The 14931-nt window shown below is 50.9% G+C and overlaps 1 protein-coding gene across 8 annotated transcripts in view; it reads left to right on the top strand.

Annotated features, from left to right (window-relative positions):
- TLE3 (TLE family member 3, transcriptional corepressor) overlaps nucleotides 1-9415 on the top strand; it is a 46588-nt gene extending 37173 nt beyond the window's left edge. For 5 of the 8 annotated variants that reach the window (XM_075007138.1, XM_075007135.1, XM_075007137.1 and 2 more), the window contains 8 exons: nucleotides 751-944; nucleotides 1792-1868; nucleotides 2623-2872; nucleotides 3037-3284; nucleotides 3941-4088; nucleotides 5257-5407; nucleotides 6269-6345; nucleotides 6847-9415. In XM_075007138.1, coding sequence (XP_074863239.1) covers nucleotides 751-944; nucleotides 1792-1868; nucleotides 2623-2872; nucleotides 3037-3284; nucleotides 3941-4088; nucleotides 5257-5407; nucleotides 6269-6345; nucleotides 6847-6954 — 1253 coding nt within the window. In that variant the 3' untranslated portion in view covers nucleotides 6955-9415. The remainder of the gene's footprint in view (nucleotides 1-750; nucleotides 945-1791; nucleotides 1869-2622; nucleotides 2873-3036; nucleotides 3285-3940; nucleotides 4089-5256; nucleotides 5408-6268; nucleotides 6346-6846) is intronic. The other 3 variants (XM_075007140.1, XM_075007139.1, XM_075007136.1) reach the window with 1 other exon arrangement.
- Nucleotides 9416-14931: the final 5516 nt, after the last annotated feature.

The raw sequence follows: 14931 nt of genomic DNA, 5'->3' as shown, positions 1-14931 counted from the left end.
GCTTCGATGGCTTGTGGCAGAGATGGGAAGTTGGCAGCCACAGACTTTGGAGGTGGGAAGAGAACTCTTGAGCCATTTGCAGTGTAACATGGGCTCTTGCTGCATCTCGTGTGGGTGAGGAGGCTCAGGCCTGACCTGCCCCAGCCTCCAGAGAGCCAGGAGGGTGGGTGCCAGTTGTCCACACTGGGGAGTGTGGGGAGGAGGGATGGGACTAAATTCAGACTTGCTGCAGATCTCTGTGAAACCTGTGACGTCCACACCCATTTATGCTGGGGCCAAACGCAGAGACCCGAGCTTCAGCCATGGCAGTGTTGTGCTGCTGTGACCCACACGCCTTCTGCGCGGTTCGCTGCCCCCTCCATGGCAGGTAGCCCACTGGCAAAGAGAGCAATAAGTGACAAGCTGAGCTGCCAGGGGAGCAAAGCCCCGGAAGTGCTCTGCCATGCCAGGTGCCAGCACCCCCAGCATGTTTCAGCAAGGTAGCGGTGTTAACTGCTCCCAGGCAGACTCGACCTTGGGACGTCTGGCGCTCAGTGCAGGGGCCTCTCAGCGAAGGCTGTAGAGGAGACTCATTCTTTCACCCCCATGGAGTTGCCCGGGCCCTGCTGGTTTCCTGAGAGGCAGTAGCGTGGGGAGTGGGTGAATGGGCCCCTGCAGGAGTGGGGAATTGGGGGTTCAGTTGAACTGCGTACAACTTTCCCAGGGCTCTGGGAGGTGACGCTAGGGCTGACCCGCTTCCCCCTCTTCCAGCGTCCGCTCTGAGGAACCCCATCTCCCTGGCGGGCTCCTACGCGGCTCCTTTCGCCATGATGGGACACCATGAAATGAATGGCTCTCTGACGAGCCCGGGCGCCTACGCCGGGCTCCACAACCTCCCGCCCCAGATGAGTGCTGCCGCCGCCGCCGCCGCCTATGGCCGATCGCCAATGGTGAGCTTTGGAGCTGTACGTAGCACTTTTAGCTCCTTCTGGGGTCGCCCTGGGGCTGGCCGGGGCGGGAGGCAGCTGGGGTGGTGGGGAGGGGCGGGGAGATGTCCCTGAGCTCCCTGGCACTGGGAGCTCTGAGCGCTCATCTGGTCTTGGTTTCACCAGTAGTGAGTGGTAAGGGCTGGGGAGGAGATGAGCGAGTCAGTAAACCCAGCACCCTTCCTGCTGGGACTGACCGGGCCAGGCAGGGCCCGAGAGACTAGCCTCCAGCTGCACCGAGAGCCGCCCTTTCAGACGCCCATTGGCTGGGCTTAACCAGAACCTAGGGCTGCTCGCAGGGCACATCAGTGCTCCAAGCACAGGCCGTGATCTCCATCCGCATCGTCGGCTTGCTGGGTTCAGACGGCTCTGGGAGGCTCTATTCTCACGACACCAGGTCCTGGGCTTCCTGCCCATTTATAACCAGTCTAGACCCCCTGTCAGGCGCCTGCCTGGGTAGGGACTGAGCAGCCCGCGGAAAAAGGGCTTTGGCTTTGGTCATGTGGGTTTTTTGCCCGTCTGGAAGCAGGAGGACATTGGGGCTCACCTGGGTCCCCATCGTCCTGCAGATCCCCAGCCACAGGGGACAGTGGCTTCCCATTCCCAGTGGCAAGCGGGGGAGGACAAGTGATTGTGGTATTACTGGTAACTGCCTTTTCTAGGGCTATGAGGTATGACGTGGCGCACACAACTGCAGGAATCCCCGGTTCCCCTCCCCCACACTCAGTGCTGGGGGAGCTTGTTCAGTCGCGGTGCTGGAGGGGGAAAAGGTGGGGAGTTTCCAGGCAGCGGTCAGCACCTGAGCCTGTTTGTGTCTCTCCTGCAGGTCGGCTTTGACCCACATCCGCCAATGAGGGGCCCGGGTCTCCCCACAAGCCTCGCGTCCATTCCCGGCGGGAAACCGTAAGGCACCCGTTCCCTTTCTCTGCTGTGCGTCGGTTAGCTCAGGGGCCTGAAAGCTTGTAGGGGGCACAGCATGATCGGCTGCTGGGTCTCAGGCTCAGTCGCCTCATTAAAATGTTGAACCACATTCCTGTTTTTATGTCTGTGTGTTCACGTTTCTATAGTGGGTAATAAAGTTTTTACATTCGTCGTCCTTATTCTCTGACGTGGGCCGAAAGGGTGTCTTTCACGTGCATTTAACCGATATTCCATTGCTTCAGGTTACATGCGACTGGGGGTGGGGGGCACGCCCCAAGGTAGGTGACAAGCGCCGTTCCCTCCCCCACAGGCCCCCGCGTTGGTCCTATCTGTACTAAGTGTCCCACTTTCCTGGGCCAGATACAGCCCAGGCAGGCGTGTCCCACCGATGGCTTGTCCCCAGGACCGCAGACAGCCCCACCATTGAGAGCTTGGGGTGCGCTGGGAGCAGCAGGCCCACCCGAGATTCCAGGGGCGGGAGGAGGCCATCTAGTCTGAGCTGCTTCACACCCTGAACATCCGTGGGAAAGTCAGCAACTGGCCGAGGGGGGCTCTCGTTGTCTCTGCCAGCCTGGGAAAGGCTCTGACCTGCCATCTGCCCTGTGGCACGCAGCCCAGACCTCCGAGCAGCTCCCTGGGGCCTGCTGCTTCTGCTGCTGCTCCGTCCCTCTGAGCTACATGCGGCAGCCTCTCTCCTGGATTAATCCCCTCCCCTGCCTTCGTCTCCCCCCTGCAGAGCCTACTCGTTTCACGTGAGCGCTGATGGGCAGATGCAGCCGGTCCCGTTCCCCCACGACGCCCTGGCTGGCCCTGGCATCCCCCGGCATGCCCGCCAGATCAACACACTGAGTCACGGGGAGGTGGTTTGTGCTGTGACAATCAGCAACCCCACCAGACACGTGTACACTGGAGGGAAGGGATGCGTGAAGATCTGGGATATCAGCCAGCCGGGCAGCAAGAGTCCCATCTCGCAGCTGGATTGCTTGGTAAGCTGCTGACTGTGTGTGCGCCCATGGACCAGAGGTGCTTTTTCACATCCATCTGCTCTGACTAGCAGAGAGCTGTAGGGAGCTTGTTCGTGCTGGCTGTGGAGAGGCAACTTCGGGACAGGAATCTCCCTTGAGACTAACACCATCTCTCATTCCTGCAGAACAGAGACAACTACATCCGTTCCTGCAAACTCCTCCCCGACGGCCGCACGCTGATCGTGGGGGGAGAAGCGAGTACACTCACGATCTGGGACTTGGCTTCGCCGACGCCCCGGATCAAGGCCGAATTGACCTCCTCTGCCCCAGCGTGCTATGCGCTGGCCATCAGCCCTGATGCAAAAGTCTGCTTCTCCTGTTGCAGTGATGGCAATATCGCGGTGTGGGATCTGCACAACCAAACACTGGTGAGGTGAGTTGTCCGAGCGGGAGGTGGCCAAGAAATCGACATGAAAGTCGGTGAGGTTGGTGATCAGAATGAATGTGCTTTTCGTACCGCAGTGGGCATTTGTTGGACTAACTTGGGTTGTTCTCAAAGGCAGAAGGCAGAGAGTCTGGCAAGAAGCGAAAGTAAATAGTGTTTGTTTAGATGATGAGCGCGATGTGTAACTAGTGGTCAGAGCTCATCCAGTGCTCGCTGGCATCTCTCAAGCGACCTTTTTCTGAGGTCTCAGCTTTCATGAAAAGAGCGAGATTCTGGTTGCTATGATTGTCAGGGAAACCTTGAAAATGTGAACGGTGTGGAAACCGACGGAGTTCTCGGAGCCTGAAACATTAGCTCTGTGTGTGTGTGTGTGTGTGTGTGTGTGTGTGTGTGTGTGTGTGTAAAGTATTGTTATATGATTCTGAGTTTCTTTTTATGTAAACATGGGATCCAGCTTCCGCATCAGCAACTGTCTCAGCCTCAGACTGATTGTATGGACAGTGAGGTGCAGGTGTTGATCCCTGAAAATGTAACACAAAGTGACACAAACTCTGAGAGACACCCATGCGTGTTATGTTTTGTTCTTTTTTTTTGAAAGAGATTCAAGCACCCTTCCATTTGTATGTTGGATTTTTGCTTCCTAGACAATTCCAAGGCCACACGGATGGCGCCAGCTGCATAGATATCTCCCATGATGGTACAAAGTTGTGGACGGGTGGTTTGGACAACACAGTGCGCTCCTGGGACCTCAGAGAAGGAAGACAGCTTCAGCAGCACGACTTTACTTCCCAGGTAGCTACTGGGTTTCTCTTGGCCCCATGAGAGGGAACAGCTGCCTAATATGGGGTGATGGCAAAGTTCACCTTGTGGGCACTTTGGAAGAATGGGGTGGTGCTTTGGGCAGTTGTCCCGGAGCCTGCTGGGGTATCCTCCAGTTGGTGTGCCTGGTGTTGGGTGGTATCCCCAGGATTTTTCAGAGCTTGTGCCTCATGCAGTTCTGTGTGTTGCATGGGATTTCAAGGGACACCATGGCATCTGGCCACGTGTGTCTTAATCTCCTTATGCCGCAACACTGGCACCTAGACTTTGCAAAGCCCCTCTTGCCAGTGGAACCTGCTCGAGGGATCGTGTCCCTCCCGGGCTGTAGGCAGAAGGAAAATGATGTTTCTCCTTCTTTGCATGCAGACTAGCGATGTCTAAATCAAACCCCATGGTTGTCCCTTTGTCAGTTAGTCAGTGGTGTGAGCAGGGGTCGCCATTAAGGAGCCAACATTTGTCAACAGGTGCCACACAGCTGGCATAGTTAGGAATCGAAGAATGGCCATCCTGGGTCAGGTCAGTGGTCCATCCACCCAGCCCAGTACCCTGTCTGACTTTGGCCAGAGCCAGGCACTGAACAAACAGAGCAGTTACTGACTGGTTCACCCCCTGTGAGTCTGACCCAGCAGACAGAGGCTTAGGGACACCGAAAGCAGAGGGTGTGTCCCTGGCCGTCTGAGCCCATAGCCGTCGATGGACATGTCTTCCAAGAAGTTCTCCAATTCTTGGTTGGAAGGGTGAGCTGAGCAATGCTGGCTGCAGCAGATGTACTGCTGCGATAGGCAGGAAATCCCAGCTCCCCAAGGGGTTTCTGGTTCCTCTTTCACCTGCACACCTCGTAGTCTGAGGCTTAATGCCAAAGACCTGAGGCTGAGCCATTGTTGCTGCAGGTCCGTTTCCACTGGCCCCTTATTGCTAGTTGACCTTGGATGTGCCTGGCAGGGGATTGGAGTCGATGCAATGCCTTTTCCTGAAGGCTCTGCTGGACAAGAGCAAATCTCAGCTGCTCCACCTCACAGCACTGCCTGTCAGGGGGTTCCAGTGCCTCAACGCTTGATGCTAGGACTCTGCGCACCCTGGTGCCGTGCCGTCGCTGCCGTTGTCCTAACTCCAAGGCTGTTCGTTTGAATCTCCCTTTCAGATCTTCTCGCTGGGTTACTGCCCCACCGGCGAGTGGCTGGCGGTGGGTATGGAGAGCAGCAACGTTGAGGTGTTGCACCACACCAAGCCAGATAAATACCAGCTCCACCTGCACGAGAGCTGCGTCCTTTCGCTGAAGTTTGCCTACTGTGGTAAGTTACCAGTGGGTTGGTTGAGCCCGCGTGCTTAAAGTTAGGCATGCCCGCAAGCCCCTGCTGAATCAGGACCTCTCTGTGAACCACCATCCTGAGTGTGTCCATGAGCAACCACGTGTATCTTTTGGTCCGTGGAAGTCTTGCCCACATGTTCGCTCACCAGCCAAAGCAGCGATGGGAAGCCAAAACTTGGGAGTGCTGAATTATCTTACTGAGAATGTCTCATCTTAACATGCCCTAGTTTGCGGGTGTCCTCCAAAGCCAGCCAGTTGTCTTCTGAACAGTGGTGACGGGTGTGGAAATTGCAGGGGAGTGGGCGCTGGCCACGTGCCCCTCCCCACTTCTCGCCCTTGCTCCACCCCACCTCCTCTTCCTCTGGGAGCGGGGAGGGTCTGACAGTGCGGGGATGAGGGCAGACTGCTGGGGGTTGCATGTGACCTCCGGTGCACCTCTGCTTCTGAAGTGACCAGGCCAGCGAAGGTTGGAGGTCACTTTATCCCAGCGGCTGATTGTAAGGTGCCAGAGATAATAGAATAGCCTCTCGTGTGCTATAATCCTGTGCTGGTGCACCTAGGGATTGGAAATGCAAGGAAATGGGGTGTCACTTGCCAGGTTCTGCCAGACATTTCCATTGGTGGGTATTGCTAGGCTGTGTGTGTTCAGCGTGGGGGGGCAATGGGTGATGCTCCCCACCGAGCAGGCATTGATTTCGCAGGGGCTCCCCATCTCCTGCTCGGGAGCTGGCAGAGGCTTGGCTCTGAGAAGCCCCACCATGTGCCTGTTGTGAAAGTAACCCACTCAATGAGAGCTGCTGCTGTTGCGTGTGGGGAGCTGACACCATGTGCTTTGTGCATTTAGGTAAATGGTTTGTGAGTACAGGGAAGGATAACCTCCTCAACGCCTGGCGAACGCCGTACGGAGCGAGCATTTTCCAGGTAAGAGCCGCTCAGCCTTGGGCCGTTCAAAGGTCCGTCCTTAGGCCAGCAGTGGAGGGGTGCACAGCAGCGCCAAATGCTGCGTGCAGCTTGTTGGGTGTGACGGGGAGCCAATGGGGTCTCTAAGCCAGGGGTTAACCCCTCATCTGAGATGCTGAAACCTGGGCTTACCTGCTGCACAGACGGGGCAGCTGTCACGTCCCACTCTTGGGGAGTGAGCGTGGGGACATCCACAAGTGGCGCTGTCCGTGTCTGCGGGGAGCCGAGAGGAGAACCCACCGGCTAACAACCAGCATAAATGTACAGGAGCATGGAGGGCTGAAAGGGCTGTGACAGGAAGTGTATGGTGGTGCAGCCAACGCTTCTAATTTGTCGCTGATTTGCATGTAAATAACAGTAACTATCTCGCCACCAAGAAGCTTTTCTGCCTTGTGAAATGCAGCTGAACGTAGGAGCATTAGAACACAGACAAAATTTTCTGCCTTTCTTTTCTTTCTCTAGTCCAAAGAATCCTCCTCTGTCCTAAGTTGTGACATTTCCGCAGACGACAAATACATTGTAACAGGCTCTGGTGACAAGAAGGCCACAGTCTACGAGGTCATCTATTAAACAAGGCTTTTGCCAGGGCTGCCAGCTCTGAATATTAGGCGCCTTTCTGACAAGACAAGGGCAGACTCCTGAAGGAGGTAGGAGACTGAAAGCAAAGCAGCCGGGCATTGGGAGAGCGTTTCCTGCCAGGCTGCGTGATGTGGATGCTCGTGGACTCAGAGTTACGCGCGTGGACTGGTGCATTTCAGCTGTTTGTATTTTAAGCCCTGGCGTATGTGGATGTATCTGGCGGGCTGCAAATACGGCATACAGCGAAGCCCTAAACGAGTTTTTTTCTGGTTTTAGGGTGTTTTGCTGTTCATTTTTTGTCTGCGCTTTGGTGGCACTATAAAGGACTTATTTTTTATTGTGACTTTTTCTGCGCTCTGTATAAGACTTGTGAAAAATGTAAATAATGGACTAGTAAATAGAATCGAGAGGGTGAGATTCACCCTCCTGGTACACTAGCTGTGTATTTTTTTTATCATTTTTTTTGTCTGCTGTAATTGTATTCCACTGATGGGTTTGGTGGTGGCAGCCCCTCCCCCCTCCCCCAACGACAGTGTCCATTCGAGATACTGCTTTGACCTGCAGCTTATTACCAGCTCGAGCAGAGATGTCCACTGGTGAAAGTTGTTCCTACTGTCGTACATGTGAATTGCTCAGTGTGTTAGTCAAATGTTTGAACACTGTATGGACTGAAGTGAAATTGCTCAGCTCTTCAGCAGCTGAGCTGATGACATCAGCAACACAATCCCATTTTTATATGGAGTTTTTTGTGCTCGTACGTTTGAAGACAGGAAGCCATGTCCTAAGAAGCCTCTGCTCTAGCCCTTCTTGATCTTCGGACAGAACATACAGGAGGAGGAATAATACTTCAAAGAAAGCGTAGTAAAATTCAGCTCAGGGAGCCAGGAAAGACAAGTTGCTATGACGTGTTTTGTATTCAAATGAAAGTAAAGAATTAGAATTGTTAACCTTTACAATACAATTCTTTTTTTTTTTTTTTAAACAAGAAAAGTTTACTAAACAACTGGGGTTGTTTACTAACAACTGGGGTTTGTGTCTCTCTGGGAGGGGTCCGTGGCTTTGGGGTCTTGTCACTTGTGGTATGTTGGTTCCCACGAATCAAAACCCATCCCCACAGAGGCTGGCGTGTCAACATTTTGTACTAAAAGGTTAAATAAATAAATGGGAAATAAAAGTATTTGTGTAGCAGAAGTGCTCACCCTGTATTGTAGCATATGGAAGAGAATTTTTATACTACATTTTTATGGATTATTTTTTAATTTTTGATTTTAATCTGGTCAAAAGTCATTAGGGTTATGGTGAAAACTACCTGTTTGAATGCGATAGTACACAAGAAAAAAAAGACAATGATGAAGTTGGACATACATTCAGCAGCATCTGATTGCAAGCCATCAGCAGTAGCGATGGGTTTGAGGTGGGGGAGAACATCAATTTGGGGGCAAGAGAAACTCGATAGAAAGTTTCCCCCCAAAGTCTCACATTTTAAGATCGATCTCCCCGCCTGCCCAGAACAAAAACAAGGGAAACTTCAAAGGCAAAAAGTCTGCTCCTCATGAGACTTACTAACAATGCACCTCTGGTTCCAAGAAACTTGCCTGTCGTGCAGAAAGTGTGAATTTTGATTTGTTCATGCACTAGTTGTCGCAAGAAGCTCTTAAGTAAAAAACTTCTTTTAAGAAAAGTTAACCGGGTTTTTGAAGTGCAGTTATGTTCAGAAAAGGACACATAAAGATGGTGCCATCTCTGTGCACACAGGAGTCAGATCTACTTATTTTTAACCATTACACATTGTTACTCCTTTCTGTTCACTGTGTTGTTCTGCAGTGCAATAATGGAAGGAGACAGATTCTTTTACGACACACACATCACCCGCGGAATGGCTTTAAGTTCCAGTTACAGGGTTGTTTGTACCAGTGAGCCTGTGAGAGTATGAAAGGACACAGCTTGACTCTTTGATTCCCATGTGCATTCATCCATTGAGAATCAATGAACCCAGAACCAGTGTGCCATATTTAGTGTCACTTTTCAGCGTGCAAGCCACATGTGACAACTAACTTGGAATAAGTTGGAAAGGGTTAGAGGGTTTTGAACTTTGAGTGAAAAGTCCCCCTTCAATAACACCACAAGCAAATGTCCCAAAATGGTTATGATTTTTGCAAGCTGGTGCTTTTTAAGTAATTGAGAAAGAATGAAACTGGGCATAAGTCAATACGCGGAGGGTTACTAAGTCATACTGTCTCAACTTTACACCAAAGTATGTAGCAGAATATGTACAGCTGTTAATAACTACAACTGTTTTTGTAAAAAAAAAAAAAAAAAGAGGAAAAAACAAAGGCAAAGAAAAAGAATAAAAATTAAATGTACTGAAGCTCAAATGAAAACAAAGTGTCTATAAAGCATTTGCTCTCTGAAAACCTGCACTGAGTTGTTAAATAAAACAAACAAAACAAAAGTGGCCATTGTTGTTCTTGCGGACAGGGCGGCTGGCAGGTCACTGGCTGGAGGGATGATATCAAAATTTGGTTTCTTTGTTTCCTACTCACCACAGTCATGGGCTGGGCCTTTGGCGCTAAGGTTGGACCTGATCCAGAGCTTTTTGAAGTCCATGGCACTGTCTGCAGTGAGGTTGCAGATCTTTGGATCAGGCCTGTAGCGCTGGTGGGCTCCAGATGAAAACGCACGAGGAACAAGCTGTATCGTTCTTCCTTTGTTCGTGAGCACAGCGCCTGCAAAGAGATACTTGAGTTGGAAGGCAAAGAGAAGAAGCAGCTATCAAAGGACTGATCTCCCCAGGCCGGCTCCTGATAATACAGACAGGATGTACAACTGTAATGGCTCCTTTTCCCACTCTTGATGCTGTATCCAAATTGCCAATGTACAGCACAGCTGTTCAGAGCACAGGGCTTACGTCCTTCCCAGGTGCCAGGTGGGTAAAGGGTGTGACTCGTCAGTGTTATGATATGTAAATGGCTGGGGAAGTCAGCTGTGAAGGACAAACCAACAGCAGACTGTCTTTGAGCTGCTAAATTAAGACTCCAACATACCTCTGCCCAGCGTTTTACTTTTTCCTTTTCCTGTGGCAGATGTTTCTGATTCCAAACATATGTCATGAGAACACTTTATCCAGGCCTTGAAGCTGCCTGCATACTGTAATCCAATAGGTTTTGTGACAGGATTTCCTTCTCCAGACCGCATCTAATTTTTTCCAACTCGGTCGTCTTTTGGAAAATGTCTGTTGTGGACAGAGCCCGTACCCCGAATGAAGGGACTAAAGAAGCAGTCTCAGAGGGTGATCACAACCACTAGAGTTTGAGAGAAGAATGCCAGTATTGGCAATACAGTGGTACCTGCTTCAGGAGACTGACAAGTAACTGGCCACCTCCTAGCGTCTGCCCTTAAGTAAAGGTTGAACAACATTTGTGCAGGAAATTTTGGATACTTCAAAGTTTTTGGTGCAGGTTTTCTCCTTAGAACCATCTTGACCCAGTTTTGAACTGATCTACTTTGGGATGACCTAAGTCTTTATGCATGTCCTCTAACTGTAGAATTAAGTTGGTGATTTAATTTTGGTTGGCTGGTTCTGCAGCCTAGTAAATGAAAATTACACTGTAGATTTGATCCTTCCAATTTGAAAAATAACCTGCTGTCCCCCACACATCCCCTCTGGGTGGTGAGCAAGGTTGCTCTTCCTGTTGACAAATGGACTAATGGAATGCTTAGTTCCGTTTGCTGGGGAGAAAAAGTCTTTGGATTCTAGAGGCATGCAACCAAATGCTTTATAATTTCTCAGAGGAGTAGGTATACATTGGTCTCCTCCACGGAAATTATTTGATGCAAATGTCTACTGTTCCATTGCTTTCAGAGCAGGAGACCCCTGGCAGAGATAAAGCACTTTTCTTGAACTAGGACATATGTAACGTCCTACAGGGGTTTCCCCAGTGATGTATTGAACATGACAGAACCTGCTGGGAGGGAGAAATAACAGGCAGGAGCAGCACTCTGACTGCTTGGGTTTCCGAAGCACTCTGACTGCTTGGGTTTCCGATAATGTAAAGCCGTAAATGGTTATGAGTGCATTTAAATCTGATTTTAAGCTGACTGGAGCGAGGCACTTACACATGGGACCATTAAAAGACAAAAGCATCACCAGCAACCCGTTGCTGTAAACTTTGGAACAATTTAATGTGCAGATATAAAAACGTTTTTGTACTAGGCCAGCAAGTTGGGTTGTTACTACTGGACCAAACTTGTGTTGCACTATTGATGATGTTACATGCGTATTATAATGTTTTCCTTTCAACCTCTTCCAGCAGTCTGTTGGCCTTTATAATTAATTTGGCTTGATGTTAAACCTTTCAAAGAGCACTGACTGGAGAGGGTGGTGACTTTTTGAATACACTAATTCTGCTTTGCATGTGCTCTATCAGCAAGGCCTGCTGCATGCACCAGCTTTCTCTTTGCTTTCCAAGCTGTGTGTGCTCATTTTTATCTTGCATATTAATAAGGGCTTGCAAGGATGCTTTTCATTCAGCTTTGGACTGATGCTGCTGTAAAATAGCATAGAGTAAAGTGAAGATTTAGCTACTTGGTAGCTTAGCAAATGGTTCGACCTTGTGGAAGCCTACCATGTCCTATTTGTCAGTTTCTGCGGTCTGGGTGTTACTTTTGATACAGGAGATTTTTTTCAAGTTAGAGCCAACCCAGGCTGCTGAATTAGACTTGCAAACATTTTTGCCCTTTGTTTTGATGAGGTGCCCCGTTGGGGAAGCTTTGATTTCAAAGGTCGTCTGTAGCAACTGCTATTTATTGAGCACTCTGTTTCAAGCAATCCCCCTATATATGAAGTAAACTAAATAATTCTCTAAAAAGCCTCACATTTACAGGGGAATAGAAAGAAACCTGCTTGAAAACACTCAGAGGGTGGCAGGGAATCTTTCTATTCCTCTGCATTGCTTGACTCCCGTCTTTTCTTTCTATTTCAGCACCTCTTAGCACTTTGTTTTCTGTATGAGGCTTTGGCAGGAGAAGGCTTGGATCCATGGCCTTGACTGCTGATGTATTACACTGGCCTGGTGGGTTTAGTTGCCCTGTTCTGTTCCCTGTTTATGGCGTCTATTGTGGTCATGTTTCCTGCAGGGGAGGGGACCGTGCCTCCCTGCTGGTGAGGTGGCACCTTGCTTTTCCACACGTCCTGGACTGTTGCTTGATGGTGCTCTGTGAAGTCATCTGTTCAGTCGCGTGCTGGCCTCAGGCTGGTAACTAAGCTAAGCAAGCGCTCGCTGGAGCAGTGGGAAAAGCTAGGCCCAACGTTACCAAGTCTAAGCACCCTCTGGCTCTATTTGATGAGCCATAACGGTTTTCGTTATCTTCCTCAGTGCCATCCCCTCAAGAAAGCAGCCGCCACAGCGGTGACGTGCACACGATCTAGGAAGGGATCTGCAAATGAGCGACCCTCAGGACAGCCATAATGGGTCAGACGAAAGGGCCATCTTCGCCTGGCTTCTGACAGTGGCCAATGCCAGGTGTTTCAGAGGGAAGGAGCAGAACAGTGCCATTGTCAAGTGGCCCATTCCCAGCATCTGGCAAACAGGCTAGAGAACTATTCCTGCCCCTTGTGGCTAGTAGCCATGGATGGACCTGTCCTCTACGAGTTTATAACAGCATTGTAAAAAGAGCTTAGTCTTGGTCTTCATGACACCCTCCAGCTTAGAAGTTCCACAGGCTGACTGTGTTGTATGAAGCAACACCCGCTTTTGTTTGTGTCAAGTGGGTGCAGACGACAGGTTCTGCGGCGCTGGCCCCTGAGGTTTAGGGCTCCCATCCCCAGCATCTGGCCGAGGCAGGATCAGGTAAGCTGGGCCCTCTGCCTGGTGGGGGACAGGAAGCAGTAGCACCACCTCTGCTGCTGTCCCCGTTCCTGCTCCCTCTCCCTCAGCTGGGGGAACGGCAGCTCACGGCTCCCAGAAAAAGCTTTCCTCTTTCTCTCCCAGGCACTCGTGCTCCCCGCCCCACTGCTCTGATTGGCTGGAGTTCTGGCCAATCAAAGCACAAGGGCGGTACCTGGTGGAGGTGAAGAGGAAAAGCCTCTCTCGGGATTGTTTCGCCACACTACTATTCCAACACCTCTTCCTGCAGCAAGCCACCCCTCTTCAGCCTGTTCCTGCTCCCTCCCTCCCACCCAGACCCCACACCTGCTCCTTAGCAGCCCCCTCCCACACACTGAAGTCTGAACCCCCCATTTTTGTCCTACCCTGGGAGTTGCTAGACCTTAAAACTGCTTGCAACCTTTTGAGCACGGTATGGATGGGAACTAGCTGATTTTCTGCAATAGCCCTACCATGGGAAGCCCTTGTTAGGCAGTAGCTAAAGTCACTACCTGCAGCAGGTGAACACTTGTACACCGATAGGAGTGAGAGAGCTCTTGATGTTCTACGTTCATCTGCCAGCCTCTTGCCCCCATTCTCTGCAGTCCAGCCAGAAAGGACTGGAAGTCCATTGAAATGGCCCTCCAAGTAACCGATAACTAGCAAGCTATAGTACAGTCCTGGAGCAGGGACAAAGATCATTAGATTAGTTTAACAGGGAAAACCTAACCTAGCCGTCGGATGCCTGTTTAATAGGTTAGCCGCAACGGTGCCCTCCAATCATTGCCTGGAAACACATCTTAGTGCTGTCCGCAGAGGAACGAGAATGACAGGTCCAGAGAGGGTCAAAACTAGTGCAGAAAGAATTTGGAGAAGCAGAACTTTGGTGGCCTCACCCCCCAGCTCTGGGATGGAATAGCAGAGCCCCCTGAAAGGACACAGTGATGCAGGCTGGGGTGCTTTCAGGTTTTTCTGTGCAATTGCTGGTAACCGGTGAGGTAAGGAGCAACAGTCAGCACCCATGGGAATTCCTAGCCCAACGCTGTAGATTCTTTGCCTGCTGTTCAGGCTGCTTCCCCTTCCCTTGCAAAAATTCAGGACCTCCTGGTGCTTCCACCACAGCCTGAGTTGAGGCTCTCCTTGGCGGAGAGCTGAGCATGTGATGGTCTGATTAACGCAAGTCAACACCAGGGTTGTCGGTGTTGTGTGTTCTCAGCATATTTTACTCTTTACCAAAGGACAGGGTGTGTACAGCCCTTGTGTGGGGCTGTGTTTGCACAGCATGGCCATGGTGAGGTTCCTAGGTGCTGTGGTAATTCGCTAAAGAAAACCTCAGAGCAACTGTTTCCTAACGCCGCCCACTTTGTCTGCAAATGTGCTCCCAGAGGAGAACGGGAGCCTACAAACATTCTCGGAGACAAGATCCTGCCTGCAAAGCAAGAGCCTGAATTTGACCAAATGCTTACAAATACTATTTTCCCATCACTTACCCAGCTCTAGTTGTGACCAAGGGCTGTTCAAGTTCAGAGCACTGGCTGATGCAGCACCGAAGAACATACCTCAGCTGAACTAAAACCAAGCTGCATTGGTGTGCCCATGAATGACTAAATGCCCCACACGCCTGGACCAGGAGTGCAGGGTGATTGGTGACAATCTGGAGACAGCGCCTGGTGGTGGCTTTGGTAGCGCTGCCATTGTGGTCTGGACCCTGGAGGGGCTTTGCCCAGGCGGTTCTGCCTCTCAAGGGCTTGGAGCAGTGAGGAAAGCAGAAAATAAGCAGGTTAGAGTACGTGTAAATCCCCCAGCTCTGTCAGGGTCAGAATGTGAGGTAGCTGAATGGAGCCCGACCCCCACGCCACATCATAGACCTAACGGCGATGATGCAACTATTCTATCGCAGAGCTGGGGGTTGGGTGTCACTTAAATTCAGCTTCTCCAAATTCTTTCCATGCTAGTTTTTGACCCTCCTGTAGCGGTCATCAAGGTACAGAACTGGCAGCATTTGACCCACCATTGTATCTGACCTTGATGTCCAAGGACCCCCAAAAGGGGAGGAGTTTAGTTTTGTCCCCTTGTTCAGTTAGTGACAGAGTTTCCTTGCTGT

This window comes from Carettochelys insculpta, chromosome 12 (assembly GCF_033958435.1).
Source record: "Carettochelys insculpta isolate YL-2023 chromosome 12, ASM3395843v1, whole genome shotgun sequence".
Classification (NCBI taxonomy): domain Eukaryota; kingdom Metazoa; phylum Chordata; order Testudines; family Carettochelyidae; genus Carettochelys; species Carettochelys insculpta.
Note: the sequence above shows the minus strand (reverse complement) of the source record. Positions and strands in the feature narration are given on the sequence as shown.